General features: G+C 41.1%; 1 protein-coding gene across 7 annotated transcripts in view; it reads right to left on the bottom strand.

Annotated features, from left to right (window-relative positions):
* TENM3 (teneurin transmembrane protein 3) overlaps positions 1-16787 on the bottom strand; it is a 330131-nt gene that overhangs the window by 76371 nt on the left and 236973 nt on the right. For all 7 annotated transcript variants that reach the window (XM_082608816.1, XM_082608817.1, XM_082608818.1 and 4 more), the window contains one exon: positions 7789-7935. In XM_082608816.1, coding sequence (XP_082464942.1) covers positions 7789-7935 — 147 coding nt within the window. The remainder of the gene's footprint in view (positions 1-7788; positions 7936-16787) is intronic.

Here is a 16787-nt window from a genome sequence, read left to right as displayed (position 1 = left end):
GTTAAAAGATAATGAAAACTTGGGATAAAATATCTGCAACACACCTCACAAAGAACTGATAAGAAGAATATACAAAGAACTCCTAAAAATTAAAAAGAAAAAGTCAAGTAACTCAATAGAAAAAAATGGTCAAGAGAAATAAATAAGCAATTAGCAAAAGAAGAAATGCAAACAATCAAGGAACATATATAAAGATCATCAATCTAACTAGTAATTGGGGAAATGCAAATTAAAACAATAAAAATGGAGTCATTTCCACTCAGCAGACAAAATTCATATTTTTCATTTTGTTGGACAATTTTGCTTATGCACAATGATTATGTACAGATTATGAACATGGGGAAAAGGAGCACTACCTGACCGATGAAGTGTACCATGGTGAAACTTACTTGCAAGGCCATTTGGCAGTAGCTACCAGAATTAAAAATTAAAACACCCCGTGACCCAGCAATTTCATTTCTAAAAATCTGTCCCCAAGAAATATTCGTACATTTACACAAAGATTTATATGCAGACACACACACACAGATTCACTACAGATTTGTCTTTATACTAAGAGCAAAAAAAAAAAAAAAGAGAAACAACTAAATAATTATTAATTAGTAGTGGTAAAGTCCGTTAGGACAACCGTGTTTCTATTATAAAGTAGGAGATAGGCCTATATGTACTGACATGAAAAAATCTCTAAGTTACGCTCTTTGGCAGAATCAAATTTAGAACAGTACCTATCCTGTTGACGTTTAAAAACATAAATGTGCATCTAAATTCACTGAAGGAGGCGTAGAAACACGCACTCTTTAAGTTGTTGCCAGTGGTTACTCTTGACAATGAGAATGTAGCGCTTGTGTATGGTGACTAGTAATAACCCTCCCCAGGAATGCAGAGGTTCTTAACATGGAGAAAGGGGACACTTTCTAAAGAGGTTCTGTGTGATGCCCTTTGTTATGTTGTGAAACTTGCGGTGGCAGCTGATGGTAATGGGTGTAAAATACAGGGGAGACTTTTAGTTCCAGCCTGTGTGGCTCTGATTTTCCTCTCCTTCTAAAACTCATTCAAAAAACAGTGATCAAACCCCATGTTCCTTGTGTACTACCAGGAGGCTACTGGGGTCCTTTGCTTCTGAGGGCACAAGCTGGACCTTTCTTTCCTAGAAGGGGATTGCTCTAAAGCTTCTGTGGATAGTAGAAGGGTTCAGAGGAACCTGAATCTCTCCATATAGTAGGATCTCATAGAGTCTTTCAAATGAATAGTAATTCCCCCCGCCCCAAATCATCCGCCAGGTTAATGTATTTTAAGGCTCTTAGACTGAGTGCCATTCTATATTCTGATATCTGGATTCGTTTTAAGAAGTACTTAGGAACTCTTGTAATTTCCTCCCTTCCCTCCCTCCCACCCTCCCTCTTTCTTCTTCTTTTTTTTAAACCATTTATCCCCCCTCTTCCTATTTCTGTTACTATTTTATTTAACTTTTATTTTTCAATGTTTTTTGGAGAACACAATTGTCTCATCCTCCTGCTAGGACTTCTTAAAAATCTATTTTCAAATATTTCCTTATTTTCATTTGGTAATCTCCAAACTTAGATGAGCTCTGTCCGTTCATCACTCATTCTGATGCTTACATTAAAATTTCATTCATTGTTTCCCTCCCCATTTTCATTGCTAGCACGCTCCTGCTTTCTCCTGCAGTTTGAGTCTTTTGTTTGTATTTTTCTTCCTTCCTTTCTCTCTCTCTCTCTCATTACGGTTTCTTTTTAATTTCTAAATAAGCTCAGTTGAACCTGCTTCCTTCTCTACAATTATCAACCTCTGAAGATGTAAAAAAAGCCTGTTTTAGATACATCTTCCTGACATCTAGCCCCACGAATTAACAACTCTGAAGGACAAAGAATAACTGTCTACTTACAAGTAAGATGCATCTTTCCTGGCAGGATTTATATTTTGACACTCTACCATCTTGCACAAAATTTAGGAAGAGGCTTTAAGTCATTCTTGGGCCCTCAACCATCCAATATGCAGGAGAGGGCTTGCATCCCATGCCTCTGGTCCCCACAGGGGAGCTATCCACTGAAGGACCAGACAGGGAAGCAAGATGTCACAGGAAACTCTGACTAGACCTCCCGAATGAGAAGGACAACAGGAACGTGGTAACCACTGCCGGAGACAATATACTTTGGAGAAATCATCTCATGAATAAGCATCTTGAGTCTCTATAAGAACAGAGTTGTCTCTGGCAAGCTGTTGCATTTTGATGCTTCTATAGTGGGACCACCATATGGGGAGCTACTGAAAGTCAAGACACCCCCCTATTGAATGACATTTGTAGTAGGGTGACCAGGTGAAACTGACGATGCATACAGAAGTGTTTGGGAGAGAACTCAGAGCTGCCTTGCCAGTCACAGGCATCGAAAGCATGTCAGAGGCTCAGCACTAGTTTCCTTGTTCTCAAGTGAGAAGGCTGGAATTTGGGGGGGAAGGGAGGAGAGAGAGACTAGAAGATTTCTTCTGAAACGAACAGAATTCTACTAGCCACATGAAATGGTTATTGGAGTATACTCTCTGGTTATACTAAAACTAAACGCTATCTACAGCTATTTATATTCTGATAGTGGAATCTGTTTTTCTGCCTACCCACCATCCTTACCCATTTATTCTGGAGACAGAACTTCAATTTTCTTGTAGGGCAGGTGACCTAATTCAGACCAATGAGAGTCGGGCTCAGGACAGGCCCAGGTCTCACGTAACCATTGAAAAAGGTGTCCTCCCTGCACTGGGCTTGTTATGCTAGAGGAACATAAACCTCAAGCTGGTGGGAGAGACATCCAGAGAACGGTGCCAGCATAGAACAAGCAGAGTTGACAGACAGTTAACCCAGGTTTTTGTTACCACTGTCTGTACACCTAGGTGCAGTTCTCTCCAAATCTGTCAGTTATATAAGCTAAGGGTGGGGTGGTATGGAGTCACTGTCTTCAACCCCACTCCAGATCACACAGCATTTAATAGGGACCAGTTCCCATCTCTTCACCTGTCTTTTCTCTGATCTTAGCGACTTCACCATCAGAGTGAGTTCTGGGATATGAACAAGACATGGCTCAGTCTAGAGGGAGGATGACTTTGTAGGTGAAGATAAAGCTGAAGAAGAAATATGTAAAAGCCAAGTGGAGGCCTGCAGCGTGGATCACTTGCTCAGAAAGCTTTTCCAGTGAGAAAAGGATATCTTGTCCTTGCCTACAGGCCCTGTGTGGAGATGTTTGCCGCAATTCTCTGGTCCAGGGACACAAGTTTCTGACGTCCACCGTGTGATTTAAAACTTGACTCTCCCATAGCCTGCCTCTGCCCTGACGTCTGCTCCAGCTGCCTGTGTGACACCTGGAGCTCAGATTGGAGAAGCAAAGGGGGAGACACCTTGTTGAGTCCACAGAGAGTGGGGATCTTTGTCAAGGCCTTTATGGTGGGTAAAAGATGGCCTTAGTTCTGAAAAGCTAATGAGTCTGTGTATGCAACAGCTATTTATTTGAGCCTTAAAGAAACAAGGTCCGACTGAACAGGAGATTTACTTCTTATGACCATGAAGGTGTTACGAGAGTAGCTAAAGACAAGTTCCTCCAGTCTATTTTATTGGCAGCCCACTTCTCCTGGTCCTCATTGTAAATTCCCCTCGAAGGCTGCTTTTCCTCAAGTGTGTTAGAGACATAAAGGGGAAGTTGGCTCCACAGGCAGAGAGGGTCACCTATTTCTTTAAAAAATAAATTTATTTATTTTATTTATTTTTGGCTGCGTTGGGTCTTCGTTGTTGTGCGCAGGCTTTCTCTAGTTGCGGCGAGTGGGGACTACTCTTCGTTGCGGTGTGTAGACTTCTCATTGCGGTGGCTTCTCTTGTTGTGGAGCACGGGCTCTAGGCACGCGGGCTTCAGTAGTTGTGTCATGCGGGCTCAGTAGTTGTGGCTCACGGGCTCTAGAGCACAGGCTCAGTAGTTGTGGCGCATGGGCTTAGTTGCTCCACGGCATGTGGGATCTTCCCAGACCAGGGCTCCAACCGTGTCCCCTGCATCGGCAGGAGGATTCTTAACCACTGAGCCACCAGGGAAGCCTGGGTCAACTATTTATTTAGTGAGATCCATAGGTTGAGGATCTTTAGGCTTAGGCAGTAGAGATGGGGTGAAGCAGATTTGGTAAAGGAAGGTATATTTTGGAGGAGAAGGAAGATGCTTGGTGTAAGAAAAAAATATTTATTTCACCGTATGTGGCTGTCCTTTCTAAAATTTTTAAATATATCTTTTTCAGTTCTGGGAATAGTAAGCAACTTTCTTTGTGTGTGTGTGTGCGTGTGTGTGTGTGTGTGTGTGTGTGTTCTGCAAAGTTCTTAAAGTTGTGTTCTACAAAATTACTCAGACTAGACTAGCAGCTATTCGTATGATACGTTTAATTTCTGATTCGGGCCAAATCAACCTCTTCATCTTCTCCTCCTCCTTAGTTACTTAATGTGTTAAATCAAATTACTTATAGCTACTTTCTGGCTAATTCACCATTTTGACATCAAACTTAGTTTAGACAATGGATCTCTAATGGTACAGTTCCTATGTATCATAGAGTTTCAAGTATAGTCCTTCTTTTAAACCTTCTGTTTTATTGGCCTCATACAATGATAATGATATCCTTAATTGCCAGATTATGTGTCTTGAGTTGGGGTTTGGTGTGGAAAATATTGTCTGTATACACACAGCCCATGCTTAAGCTTGGGTTATAAGGCACCCAGGTTACAATCTCAGGATATAATAAAGCTGGCACTGAGATTCCTTCTCAGAAGATCAACAAAATTAGGTTAGGGACAGGAATACAAACTATATGAGATAAGTAGAGAATCCACAGGAGGTCTCCTATCAGCTCAGATTTCCCCTTGGAGAGGCAAGTCTAGAGACAGCCTAGCTTCAGGCTAAGAAGAATAAACAAGGGGGGAACGAGGCCAATTCACAGCTGATAAATTTTGAGGAAAGAGAGAAACGTCCTTAGCTGATGACAATACTAAAGAGTTGATCAGCCCCTCAGTTTCTCTGCAGTGTCTCTGCAGACTTGGCCCTACAGTTTGCTTCCCTCTGCAAGAGTCTGTAACCTCCTCAAGGTAATCTTTTAGAAGACAAGTGTGAAATATCTGATCCAGGGGGAAGGGAAGGGACTTCGCTGGCGGTCCAGCGGTTAGGACTCCGTGCTTCCACTGCAGGGGGCATGGGTTCGATCCCTCGTCCGGGAACTAAGATCCCTCATGCAGTGTGGCAAAAGAATAAAAAATAAAAGAGTAATTAAAACAAAAAAAAAGGAGGAAGGGAAGCTCTCCTTCCTCCTTGGGCAATAGAAAACAATGGGGTAGGGGCTTCTTGGGGGAAAGTGAGGAAAGTTGCCGTCTGGGCTGGGGGTCAGAGAGGACTGATGCTGTGGTTTCTAAGACAGGCACATGGGCACGGCGAGGAGGAATCGGGGCCACTCCACATTGTTAGGCAGGAGAGGCTGCGAGGGCTACGGACCACCTAAACCTATCAGGAGCAGCAGCAAAGCAGGCTGCAGCTCAGAATTAGTGGCTCAAGCGTCTCAAGAGTCCAGGTTAAAGGAAACCAGGGAAAATAGTGACCAATGTGCTAGAATGAAAGGGGGGAACTGCAACTCTTAGGAAGATGAGACACAAATAATGTTTGGCTTCAGAATGACTGTGTGTGTGTGTCTGTGTGTGTGTGTGTGTGTGTGTTGGGGGCCATGGGGAGGGCTGACAGTTGGTTCTGGCACTCTGCTTCTGAGAGAACAGTACAGGGCAGGCCTTGTTTTCACTGTGTTTCCCTTTATTGTGCTTCAAAGATATTGCATTTTTCATACATTGAAGGTTCGTGGCAACTCTGCATGGAGCAAGACCATCGTGCCGTTTTTCCAAACGGCACCTTGTGTCTCTGTGTCACATTTTGGTAATTCTTGCATTATTTCAAACTTTTTCATTATTATATCTGTGATGGTGATCTATGATTTTTTTTTTTTTTTTTTTTCCTGGTACGCAGGCCTCTCACTGATGTGGCCTCTCCCATTGAGGAGCACAGGCTCCGGACGCGCAGGCTCAGCAGCCATGGCTCACGGGCCCAGCTGCTCTGCGGCGTGTGGGATCTTCCCAGACCGGGGCACGAACCCGTGTCCCCTGCATCGGCAGGCAGACTCTCAACCACTGTGCCACCAGGGAAGCCCAGCAATATTTTTATATTAAGGTATGTACATTGTTTTTTAGACATAAGGCTATTGCCCACTTAACAGACTACAGTATAGGGTAACTTAATAGTGTAGGGTAAACATAACTTTTATATATACTGGGAAACCCCAAAATTAGTGTGACTTGCTTTTCTGCAGTGGTCTGGAACCGGACCCACAATATCTCCGAGGTCTGCCTGAAGTTAGGTCCACTCTATTTGGAAAGGAAAAGGCCATTCAACCTTCTCTGACAACCTTTTATGAATTTCACCCAGTCAAGGGGAGCACTTTCGAAAGCAAAAGAAGGAAAACAGGATAATGATAGCTGCTACTTACAATATAATATATCCCTGGCAATACACTAAGTACTTTACAAACACTCTCTCACTTAATCCTTCCAGAAACTTCTTTACCACTCTTTTATACATGAAGCAATTGAAATGTAAAGGGATAAGAACCTTGTCTAAGGTCACATAAGCACTACGAGTTGGAGGGAAGATCTGACTCTAAACCTGCACTTTTTTTTTTTTTTTTTTTTTTTTTTGCAGTACGCGGGCCCCTCACTGTTGTGGCCTCTCCCGTTGTGGTGCACAGGCTCCGGATGTGCAGGCTCAGCGGCCATGGCTCCCGGGCCCAGCGGCTCCGCGGCATGTGGGATCTTCCCGAACCGGGGCACAAACCCGCGTCCCCTGCATCGACAGGCGGACTCTCAACCACTGCGCCACCAGGGAAGCCCTAAACCTGCACTTTTAACCAACACTATATTGCCCACGTGGACACTCCCAAAAGGGCAGGTGGAATGAAGGCGGGGGTAGGGAAACACACACACTAACCCACACAGCAGGTGACCACAGAGGTCCAGACAGAAACTGAATCCTTCCAAAAACCTCAGTCCCAAAGGGACACCAAAACTGAACAGCTCCAGGGGCAAGTGCTCCATCACTGGAGACGAACAGTAACTCTCACTTCTCTAGTCTCTGAAACTGAAATACACTAGCACGGAGGATGTGCGCAATGGGGAAAATAATTATTTCTTAACCCTGGGCTTATATGGGGTGCAATATCATAATCCTTTTCACAGGGTGTAAAGTTAAGGATAAAAAGACACTGGAAGTACAGCTTCAAGGGGATTGCTTTCTGTTCCTGTTTTTTTTTTTTTCTTTTCTTTTCATCCAGGCCTTCCAACAGAAGAGCTTGGGAACTGTCTTGCACCTTTTGGAATGTTGCATTATTAAAATACTGCTTTAGAGCTCCCAACTTACAGGGTCCTAAAAACTGCACCGAGGAGAACTGTCACCTGGAGATTAGGACGAGGAAGGGAGAACAATGCACATTATACAGCAGCTTAGTTACCTTGATTTTTCCCCGAATGATAGTAATCTTGCATTTGTCTCGGGGAAAATAGGGAGCACAATCACCCTATCAGCACTCATACGTTTTTCAAACAATTTACTCTATGGGGATCGGATTTTTTTTTTTTTTTTTTTTTTTTTGGCAACAGAGAGCCAGGTATCCGCGAGGACTCGTAAACCCGAGTCCGCACGAGCTCGCTTCCCGCTCAGCGCCTCTTACCTCCCTCGTTGTCCTTGCTGTCTGTGCACAGGGTCTCCATGGCCACGTCACACCCTGCTCCCCTCCACCCTGGCTGGCAAACGCAATGCCAGCCGTTTTGGTCCAGTGTGCATCTTCCATTGCTGTTGCACAGACCGGGGCACCCCTCTGTCAAAAGAGACAAAGAAGGACAGCAGAAGCGATGTGAGTATTGAAAGTTTTTGCTCCTCAAATAGACAAATGAGGGACACTTAGTGGGAACAGGCCTTTCGAAACAGCACAAATACTGTAATTGCACATGGATAGAAACAGCAACGTTATCTAAGGAATCTCATTCTTATCCAAGTGGCATCTTTGATTGGCCTGACCCTTGAGACACCACTTACCTGTGCAGGACAGAAATATCTGCAATGACCCACTAAATTGCTGCAGGCCAGACAAAATTAACTTAAATTTTTTTCCTTTAGCAAAGCAACAAGGTTGATTGTAAGGTGTGAAAAAAGCGTCACACAACAAGATCATTTCAGAAGCTCTAGAATAGACTTTTAATCTGTTGTAAACAATACTGGTCTCTGGTTAGACATGCTTTCTTAAAAGCGCCTTGTTGCTTTCAAAAATTCCCTCTAAATTTAAAAGCATGAAAGCGGGTATGAGGATATGAATGATGTTGAAAAGAGAACATTAATTTTATCTGGCCTCAGAGTTGCCGTATATTCATGTGAAATTACAGTGCATTAAATAACTGCACAAAGTATAGGCCAGTATTAATGACTATACTTTATGCCGAGAATACATTCCTTGTCACAGACTAAGCAAAGCCCAGGAAATAGTGAAGCAGCTTAGCATCTATTCTAACAAACATTAGGGTTCAGGCTGCATACGGATGGGATAGGACCGACAGGATTTCCAACCGAATGTAATAGCTGTGCATATTTGATTACTTAGGACGGACAAAATGAAATACCATAAGGACCACAGTAAAACATCCATAGACCGAACAAAAACACGGTAGTCACGTGCTTCAAGACAGAGCGCGAAGAGTGATAGTTTGTGACAATCTCCCTAAAGCTTTTATGCTGTTACCTTTATATCCTATCTTGTCTGCTTTTATGGGCAAGGAGGGAAAATTTGGGAAACAATGAAAATAATTTAATATATCCAAAATCTATAATTGTTTCAGCCTAACATGACATTAAAAAAAAAAAATTCTGCCACTTCCTACAGATGATAACTGGCATGCAGCCAACATGGTCTGTTTATGAGGATGACACTTGGGTAGATTCTGGTGCTCCTGTCTATGAGCGTGACACGACACTGACAGAAACGAGGATATAAATGCTCTAAAATGGCAAGAATAATTGGCTATTAATCAGATCTCTTTGGAAAGAATTACTCATAATTTGGAATAAAATATATATTAGTAAAAAAAATACTCGCTCTAGCAGTTGGGGTTTGTTCTACAGCTTCTTATAATTAGAATGCTACTCTTGTTTTGGTGACAAAATTTAAGGGAACAATCCGTTTAAGAATGTTTATTTTAAGTCTGTATTAAAAGAATTATTCATATCTTGGCTTCCCCTCCTCCACTGTGGAACTTGAAATGAAAAGATCTCAAAGAGACCTTCGGTCTCTTAAGATTAGAGTTAACAGAAAGAAGACTATTTTGACAGTCTCTTGTGGCTGGGTATGATGAAATTACACTTATGGATACCATCAGGTCAGGAGAAGATTAATTTTGCTGCTTCTTTTCTTTCAGACAATTACCATCTGTATTTATGGATTATTCAATACCTAAAAGGTGAATTTTCCTTATGGATGTTTCTGTTTTGTTTTTAATGAAAAAAAAAAAAAGGGTTTAACTGCCCCACTGACAAAGAGGTGCAGCAGCTGACTGCACGCACACAAGAAGTTATTACATGAAAGCCTGGATATTGTCATGAATATTTTCATATTCTAATGAAAAGCACAAACAAGGAATAAAAAAATAGGTAATCTGAGGAGGAAGGGAAAGGGAATTTTCTCTTCTGAAAAGTACGGTTTTCACTTATTTCTATGATAACTGAAGACAAAGAATCTGCTGTTTTCTGCTGAGTGGAGTTATCATTTCTGTTCTCTAGAATGCACGGTATTTTCTAGTTTTTTAAGAAAATCACAAAACATAAATTATGATATCACATATATTTCAAAACATTGAGAAAAAGCCAAAGAAGTTTCCATATGAGGATAAATGAGATTTCTTTCAACATATTAACCACAATCTTCTTTAGATTGACAATTTCTTATTCTGTGATAAGAGAGTGAGCGTTCGTGATTCTTTGATTTAGAATTTAAAGCTTATGAGCTGAATTGCCATCAATGAAGATCTTAAAGCCAAAAAAACCCCCCAAAACAAAACAAAAAAACCCCCAAAAACAAAAAACAGCAAATTACTGTTATCTTCAGTTTTTGGTTCCAGTGAAAACTAATGTTTTTACATAGGATGAAATCTGTGATAACCCAAACTTATAAAAATGAGACACAGACATTCAAGTCTCAATACTTTAAATCCAAAGGATTTCACATAATGTAAGCCTGATATATAATTTACAAAAATATGCATGAAAACAGTCTATTTTCACACCTAGTACAAAAGCTAATACACGATTATATAGAGATATGCCAACGAAGAGCAAGCATACAGTACCTTTAACTATCTTATCCAAATAGTGAGCTTGAGAAATTAAAGAGGAAAAAAGAACAGACAGACATTTCAGAAGTGTCACATGGGACAAGGAAATTTTCAGAATTTACATGCAAATTGAGTAGCTGCAGCTGACATAAGACTCAAATTACACGACAGAGATGCACTTCATATCTTCTAAAAATGCAATATATTCACGTTTTAGAAAATGTAGTCACGATTCCAGGATATGCTCAGCATTTTCAGGAAAAGTATGCAGGTAAACTAACACTTCCTTTCGCAGATTATCTGGAATGGACCCACCCTGATCCTTCCCGAGATTATGTGAAAGCGTAGCTAAGTAGAACAAATGGAATCAATTCTTTATTACTAAATAATTTTGGAAATTTACAACTATGAGATCTACAAATAATCAACTTTTTTTGGGGGGGAGGTGAGAAAACAATTCTTTTTTTCAGTTTGTGTTTAACAAAGTAGTTTCATAAGGGTCACGCAGTGGAAGGGCAGAAAGAATACAGAGAAGGCCCAGAGCAGCCATCTGTGTCTGTTCAGACGCTTTCTTCAATCTGGAAGAGAAACCCACAGAAATGCTACTTCAGTCACCTTCTCTCCTGAGGTACTTGCATATTTACAAACAATCAAACTTCGTTAATAAAGAAGAAAAAATAAAGAAGGAAACTGAGAGTCCTTGAGCAAATTTAATAGAGTATTATGAAAAAGGCACGTGTAAGTTCTGTAGAATACGATTACCCAGTAGCCCTTGACTACACGTCAGATGCACAGTGATGTATCACGTACATAGTCCATCAAGAAATACGGACTAAGATCTTGTTTCTTTCCAGGATACATACAGGAATAGGCTCTGCTTCTCACAAAAGCTCTGCTGGAACAGTCAGGATTAAGACTGAAGTCTTTTACTGTACCTGTCCATTTAATCTTTCATGAGGTTTCAATTAGCCTACACCTTTCCTCTTGAACAGAGGCATAAATATCCCTCTCCGTTCACTCACTGGAGAGACCTAATATATTCTTAATAAGCCTCAAATCTTCTTGCTTTGCCAAAATTCATACATCTTTAATGGTCTAAAATTGCTTTTCAAAGATGCTTATGTTGATTATTTTTCATTACTGACATATGCAAGTGGTCGAAGAACTTTTAACAGAATGATTTAAACTATAACTTTCAGTTGAGCTACTCAAGTCTGGTAGTTCTGTCACGTGTGTAAACAAAACCATAAATGGTTTAGACCCATCTGTACCGTGTATATAAAAGGATGCCTCACTTTGCCACAGGATTCCATCAGAGGCTTCTGAACCGCATATAAAAATAAGCACGTTTATGGCTAACTGACAGTATATTGCAGGAGAGATTAAGGGGGAGGAGAAACAGTGTCAGGCACTAGTCTGAAATTACAATTTCATAAAAATAATTCTTTTCAAACATTAAAATAAAAATGTATTACTGTATAACAGCATTCATATACTTTCTTAATAATTCCTTCCAAACATTATATAATCCAGTAGTCCCATAAGAGCTCATTTAATATGGAGGATAAACAAAGTGCCTTTAAACACTGTGGAGTTTCTAGTTCTGCTAGGGTAGTACTTCTGAGGGAATTCTTAGTTTATGAAAATTAATAACACTGATCAGAGTTGGAGTATAAGCTTTTGGCTTTTACATCAGGTCAACTTCAGTTAACACAACCAAAATAAGGAATGTAATTAATCCTGATCTGGATTAGTAGTTTTAAAGGAGGAATAAATTAGAATCCAGCCAATCCCATTATTTTAGCAAACAGAATCAATTATGCAAAACAGTGGATTATAGGTAAAGGTAGGTTTGTCATTGGGCCAAGAGAATATCGAAAGTGGAGCTGAAATTAGAAAACACACTTAAAATATACAGCAGGTCAAATTTTACATAAAGCTTTACATATTAAAAATATTTAAAACACGTTTTGCAAAAAGTTGTAAAACTAACCATAAGAAAAATATCTGTACTGAACAAAAAAATACAAAGATGTGTCATTTGCATTTTATATCATAGGGAATAGTTGAGGCTGATAGCTTAAGACTAAAAGAGAAGGGGGGGAACCACCACCTATATTTTGGCTGTGTAGAGTAAAATTTCCGACAATACCACAAAAGCCTGGCTCTAAATATTGAAGAAGTTAAAAGAAGATGTACATATATGAGGTTCAAGTAATTATTAAAGATAATAATTGCAACAATAAAAACATCATTATATAAGCCACTACAGGAAATCATCAGAAAAATGCAGGTATGTTGTAAAAAGCCATTAGCAACAATAATTGTAAAAAATAATACAGTATATTTAAAAAATTAATACACTTATCAATTGCTGAAATGCACATTAAGTTGCAAAAACATCACTTTGAAAACGAACAACTGTGTTCTGACACTAAAGGAAAGTCGTTCCTATTAGATCTACTAAGAAGTTTTAAATTTGTTTTCTAGAAGAAAACTCTTATAAATATGAGCTCGAGACATATAAAATGGAGCCTTTTAAAACACTGTTCTCCAGTAAAATGTTGTATTCATAAAACACTTTCCCTGGAGTTTTAATTATTTATCTTTTTTTTTAAAACATCTTTACTGGAGTTTAATTGCTTTACAATGGTGTGTTAGTTTCTGCTGTATAACAAAGTGAATCAGCTATACATATACATACATCCCCATATCTCCTCCCTCTTGCTTATTTATCTTTTAAGAAGACCCCTGTGGGGTACAGGAGGTGAGTGTTACCGTGTTTCCTATAAGATAGTGGTTCTTAATCTTTCTGGGGTCTCAGATCTCCAAGACAAGTGGTGAGACTTACGGATTCCCTGCCCTTGCCCCCTGAAAAAAATGCACACACACTCATAAAGTGCTGCTTATGGTTCTAGCATTTCAGGAGCTCTGGTTCCATAACTTGCAGATTATAAACACCTGGCTGATGTATTTTTGGGTCCCAAATTTCTAGCTCTAAGTGCTTTGTATCATTCTCTCATTTAATCTTCACCGCAACCCTATGATGTAAATACAGTTGATACAGTAAATACAGATGAAGAAAGGAGGAGAGAGGGAGTCTGTACAAGGTCACGGGCTAGCTGTCCAGGCCGTCTGGCTCTGGAGCTTGCTCTTAACCACTGTGTCATAATGCCTCTTCTTAGACATTTAGAAACAAACAAAAATTTTTTCTTTAGTAGAAGAAATGAATGAAAGAAGCTCAGAAGTACTGTGCAATCGTTCCTGACCCAACATGAATCTCAGCAGATACTTGTTCCCAAAAGCCATAGGGTAGTACCACCATCTTTTTGACGTCTTCTACAAGGCTTCCCTGGGAAAGCACCAGGTGGATCCACCTTACATGGCAGAAGGCAGGTGAGTGTCTTCAAATGCTAGGGCTCATCCTGGCCTTAACTGTCTTCCAAAATACATTCCGATACACAATCATCCCAGAACATAACAAATGAAACAACTGTGCCAGTTTCGAGCCCATGAACTGGAAGTCCTTGGCCTAATTGCTGGTACAGGTGGGCAAAGGCTCAGTGAAATCTGAGATGTGGGAGAAAGGTCTGGCTCCTGAGAAGAATTTTTATTCTCTGATTAGCTCATAAACCTCCAATATCACCAGAGCAAATGACTAGTACTGTACCCCCTTCACACACTCCCCTCCAGGCGATTCTTTTTCAAAAGAATTCTTTCTCTTTTCAAGGCCCCTGTTTACCACACTTCCCCCCCTTTACTTTGGGGGAAGATGCGTGGGAATGAACACAAACTGATTTACTCTTGTCTGTACAGCTTAGTACAGGACATGGACTCTACAGCCCCCGGGAAGGAGCTTTGCTCACAGTCAGTCTTCACGTACCGTGTTTCACGGCCACTGTGGAGGGCAGGGAGGAGCGGCATCCTTGTGGACATCCTCCCTCCATGCTGACGCCTCATCTGCTTATCTGTCAGAATCATGGGCAGCCCTCTTCCCTCTATGTCCTCTACTTAACTGATTCTCCCCGTTTTTCCCCCTGGATACGTCTCATGGATGAAGTCTAGGACTATAAACACCAGGGTAAATGCAAAAGGAGAAGAGAAAAAAATCCAGAACTAGCCGTGATCAATTCATTTCAGTTAAGAGATTCCAGGAAAACACAAGGCTTTAACAATATATAGACACAGGTGACGTAATGTGTAAATCTTCCCCGTGGCCACGCTAATCACTGTATTCCCATCTCCTGGCTCATAAGGGATTCTTAATATCTGCTGAAGAAAATGAGTAAATGTACTCATTATGGTTCTCCTACTGAAACGGAGCGGGACCCTATAGTCCTTGTCCCCAGGTCCTCAGCTTGCCTTTTGTCTGTGGAAAAACTTGAGCCAAAAAATAAATTTAATCAGAGAAGTGAGAAAACGCAGAAACAGAGGAAAACAGTCAGAGGAGACCAAATAATAAGAGTTTGGTCATTCAGCCCAGTCAAGGACCTTCAGCTCCTCCTCAAGGGCTCTAGATCATATTCTGAGCCGTGTCCTGTGAGCTGTCTTATAGATACAAACACCCTCCTCGACGTGGAGGAGGATGGCTACATGATGACCAAATTGAAGCCACGACATCAGCTACTCCACTTCACACAATTCCGAGAACTGGCCTCAAAGCAATGGGAACAAACCCTGGAACTAAAGACTAACTGTACTTAAAACAAGCAAGGTGGGGCTTCCCTAGTGGCACAGTGGTTGAGAGTCTACCTGCCGAGGACGCGGGTTCGTGCCCCGGTCCGGGAGGATCCCACATGCCGCAAAGCGGCAGGGCCCGTGAGCCATGGCCGCTGAGCCTGCGTGTCCGGAGCCTGTGCTCCACAACGGGAGAGGCCACAGCAGTGAGAGGCCCGCGTACCGCAAAAAAAAAAAAAAAAAAAGCAAGGTGGCGCTGACCAGACCATCACGTTCCTGATTTCAAGGTGACGGTCAGAGCTGACCGTGCTGCCCTGCTACCGCCCTCTGCCTACACACCCCTGAGACTCCCCTTTAAAAGCCCGTCCTCGGAACAGCAATCGGGCGTTGGTTCTCGGACAGGAGTCCACCCTCTCCTCTGGTTGCCGGCCTCCGAAATAAAGCCACCTTTCCTTTCCTACCAACACTTGTCTCAAGAATTGGCTTTCGAGCGGCGAGCAGCTGGACCCGGGTTTGGTAACACCATGTCCTACATGTGTTTGCAGCTTTCGAAGAAATTCTACGAATAACAGAGAGGCTACCTTTTGGGAAAGAAGCATATGTGAGCAATACCTCATTTACAATATCCTTCCCCTTTCCTTCATCCATCTGTTCCTCTCCCCTTGCCCAATCGATCTATCCTAATTATATACAGCGGTATTAACAATCACTAGCATTTACTGACTGTTACTATGTGCTGAAACCTATGCTAAGCATTTTATATGAACTGGCTCAGTTAATTTTCACCACTCTATGGGGTAATAGGTACTTTTATTATCTTCCCTACTTCACAAATGAAGAAACTTGAGGCACAGGAAATTAAATAACTTCCTCAAGATCAAAATGCTAGCAAGTGGCCAAAATTCCAACCAGGTGGTCTGAGACCAAAGTCCATACACTTAATAAACAAGCTCTGTATACAACTCAGCAGAAGCAGAACTGTGTACCTGGGTAGATAGACGAGAAACATACCTGTTTTTAGATTGGTCAATGAATTTACTTGAATGAGAAAATAAGACAAAAAAATGTGGAAATCCTTATTTCAACATTGACAATTAAAGAGAGAAACTGGGAAGTAAGATTGAAATCCAAACAACTTGAAGTATTAATCTGTGGACACAGCCTCATAAAGGAGGGTACTTTATGTAGTTAAGAAACCTTTATAATGAGAACTGCTGTAACTTGTTCTAAAAATCCCAAGTTTGGAAAACCAATCAGCAGGATATTAAAACTGAGGGATAAAACCAGGAAAAATTAAAACAAGTGAGTTTGAAAAATCAAAGACCAGAATCATTTCAGCTGATGTCTGTTGTATAAGAAATATTTGCTGAGTGATAGTTCCAAAGAAGGCTGCTCCTTTAAAAAACAGGTCAGAGGAGTATTTGTGCCTGTCTGGGGGAGAAACTAGGGTATCGGAGGTCTTCACGGAATAAGATTAGTTCCCACTTTGCTTTCCTCTCAGTCAAACCGATTCTTCAAAACACAGAGAAGAAACAAAGGCAAACCAAGTTGGTTATATCTACATTAGGCAGCTCACAAGGGAAAATATACCAACAGTTTGACTGTGTGTACACAGTTGCTGACGTGTGTAGTTGTGATCTATTCACACTGTTTCTGCTGTCAACAATGTGCTTGG

This window comes from Mesoplodon mirus (assembly GCF_964341445.2).
Source record: "Mesoplodon mirus genome assembly, chromosome: 20".
NCBI lineage: Eukaryota > Metazoa > Chordata > Mammalia > Artiodactyla > Ziphiidae > Mesoplodon > Mesoplodon mirus.
The sequence above is the reverse complement of the archived record's forward strand: the minus strand, read 5'-3'. Positions and strand labels throughout refer to the sequence as shown.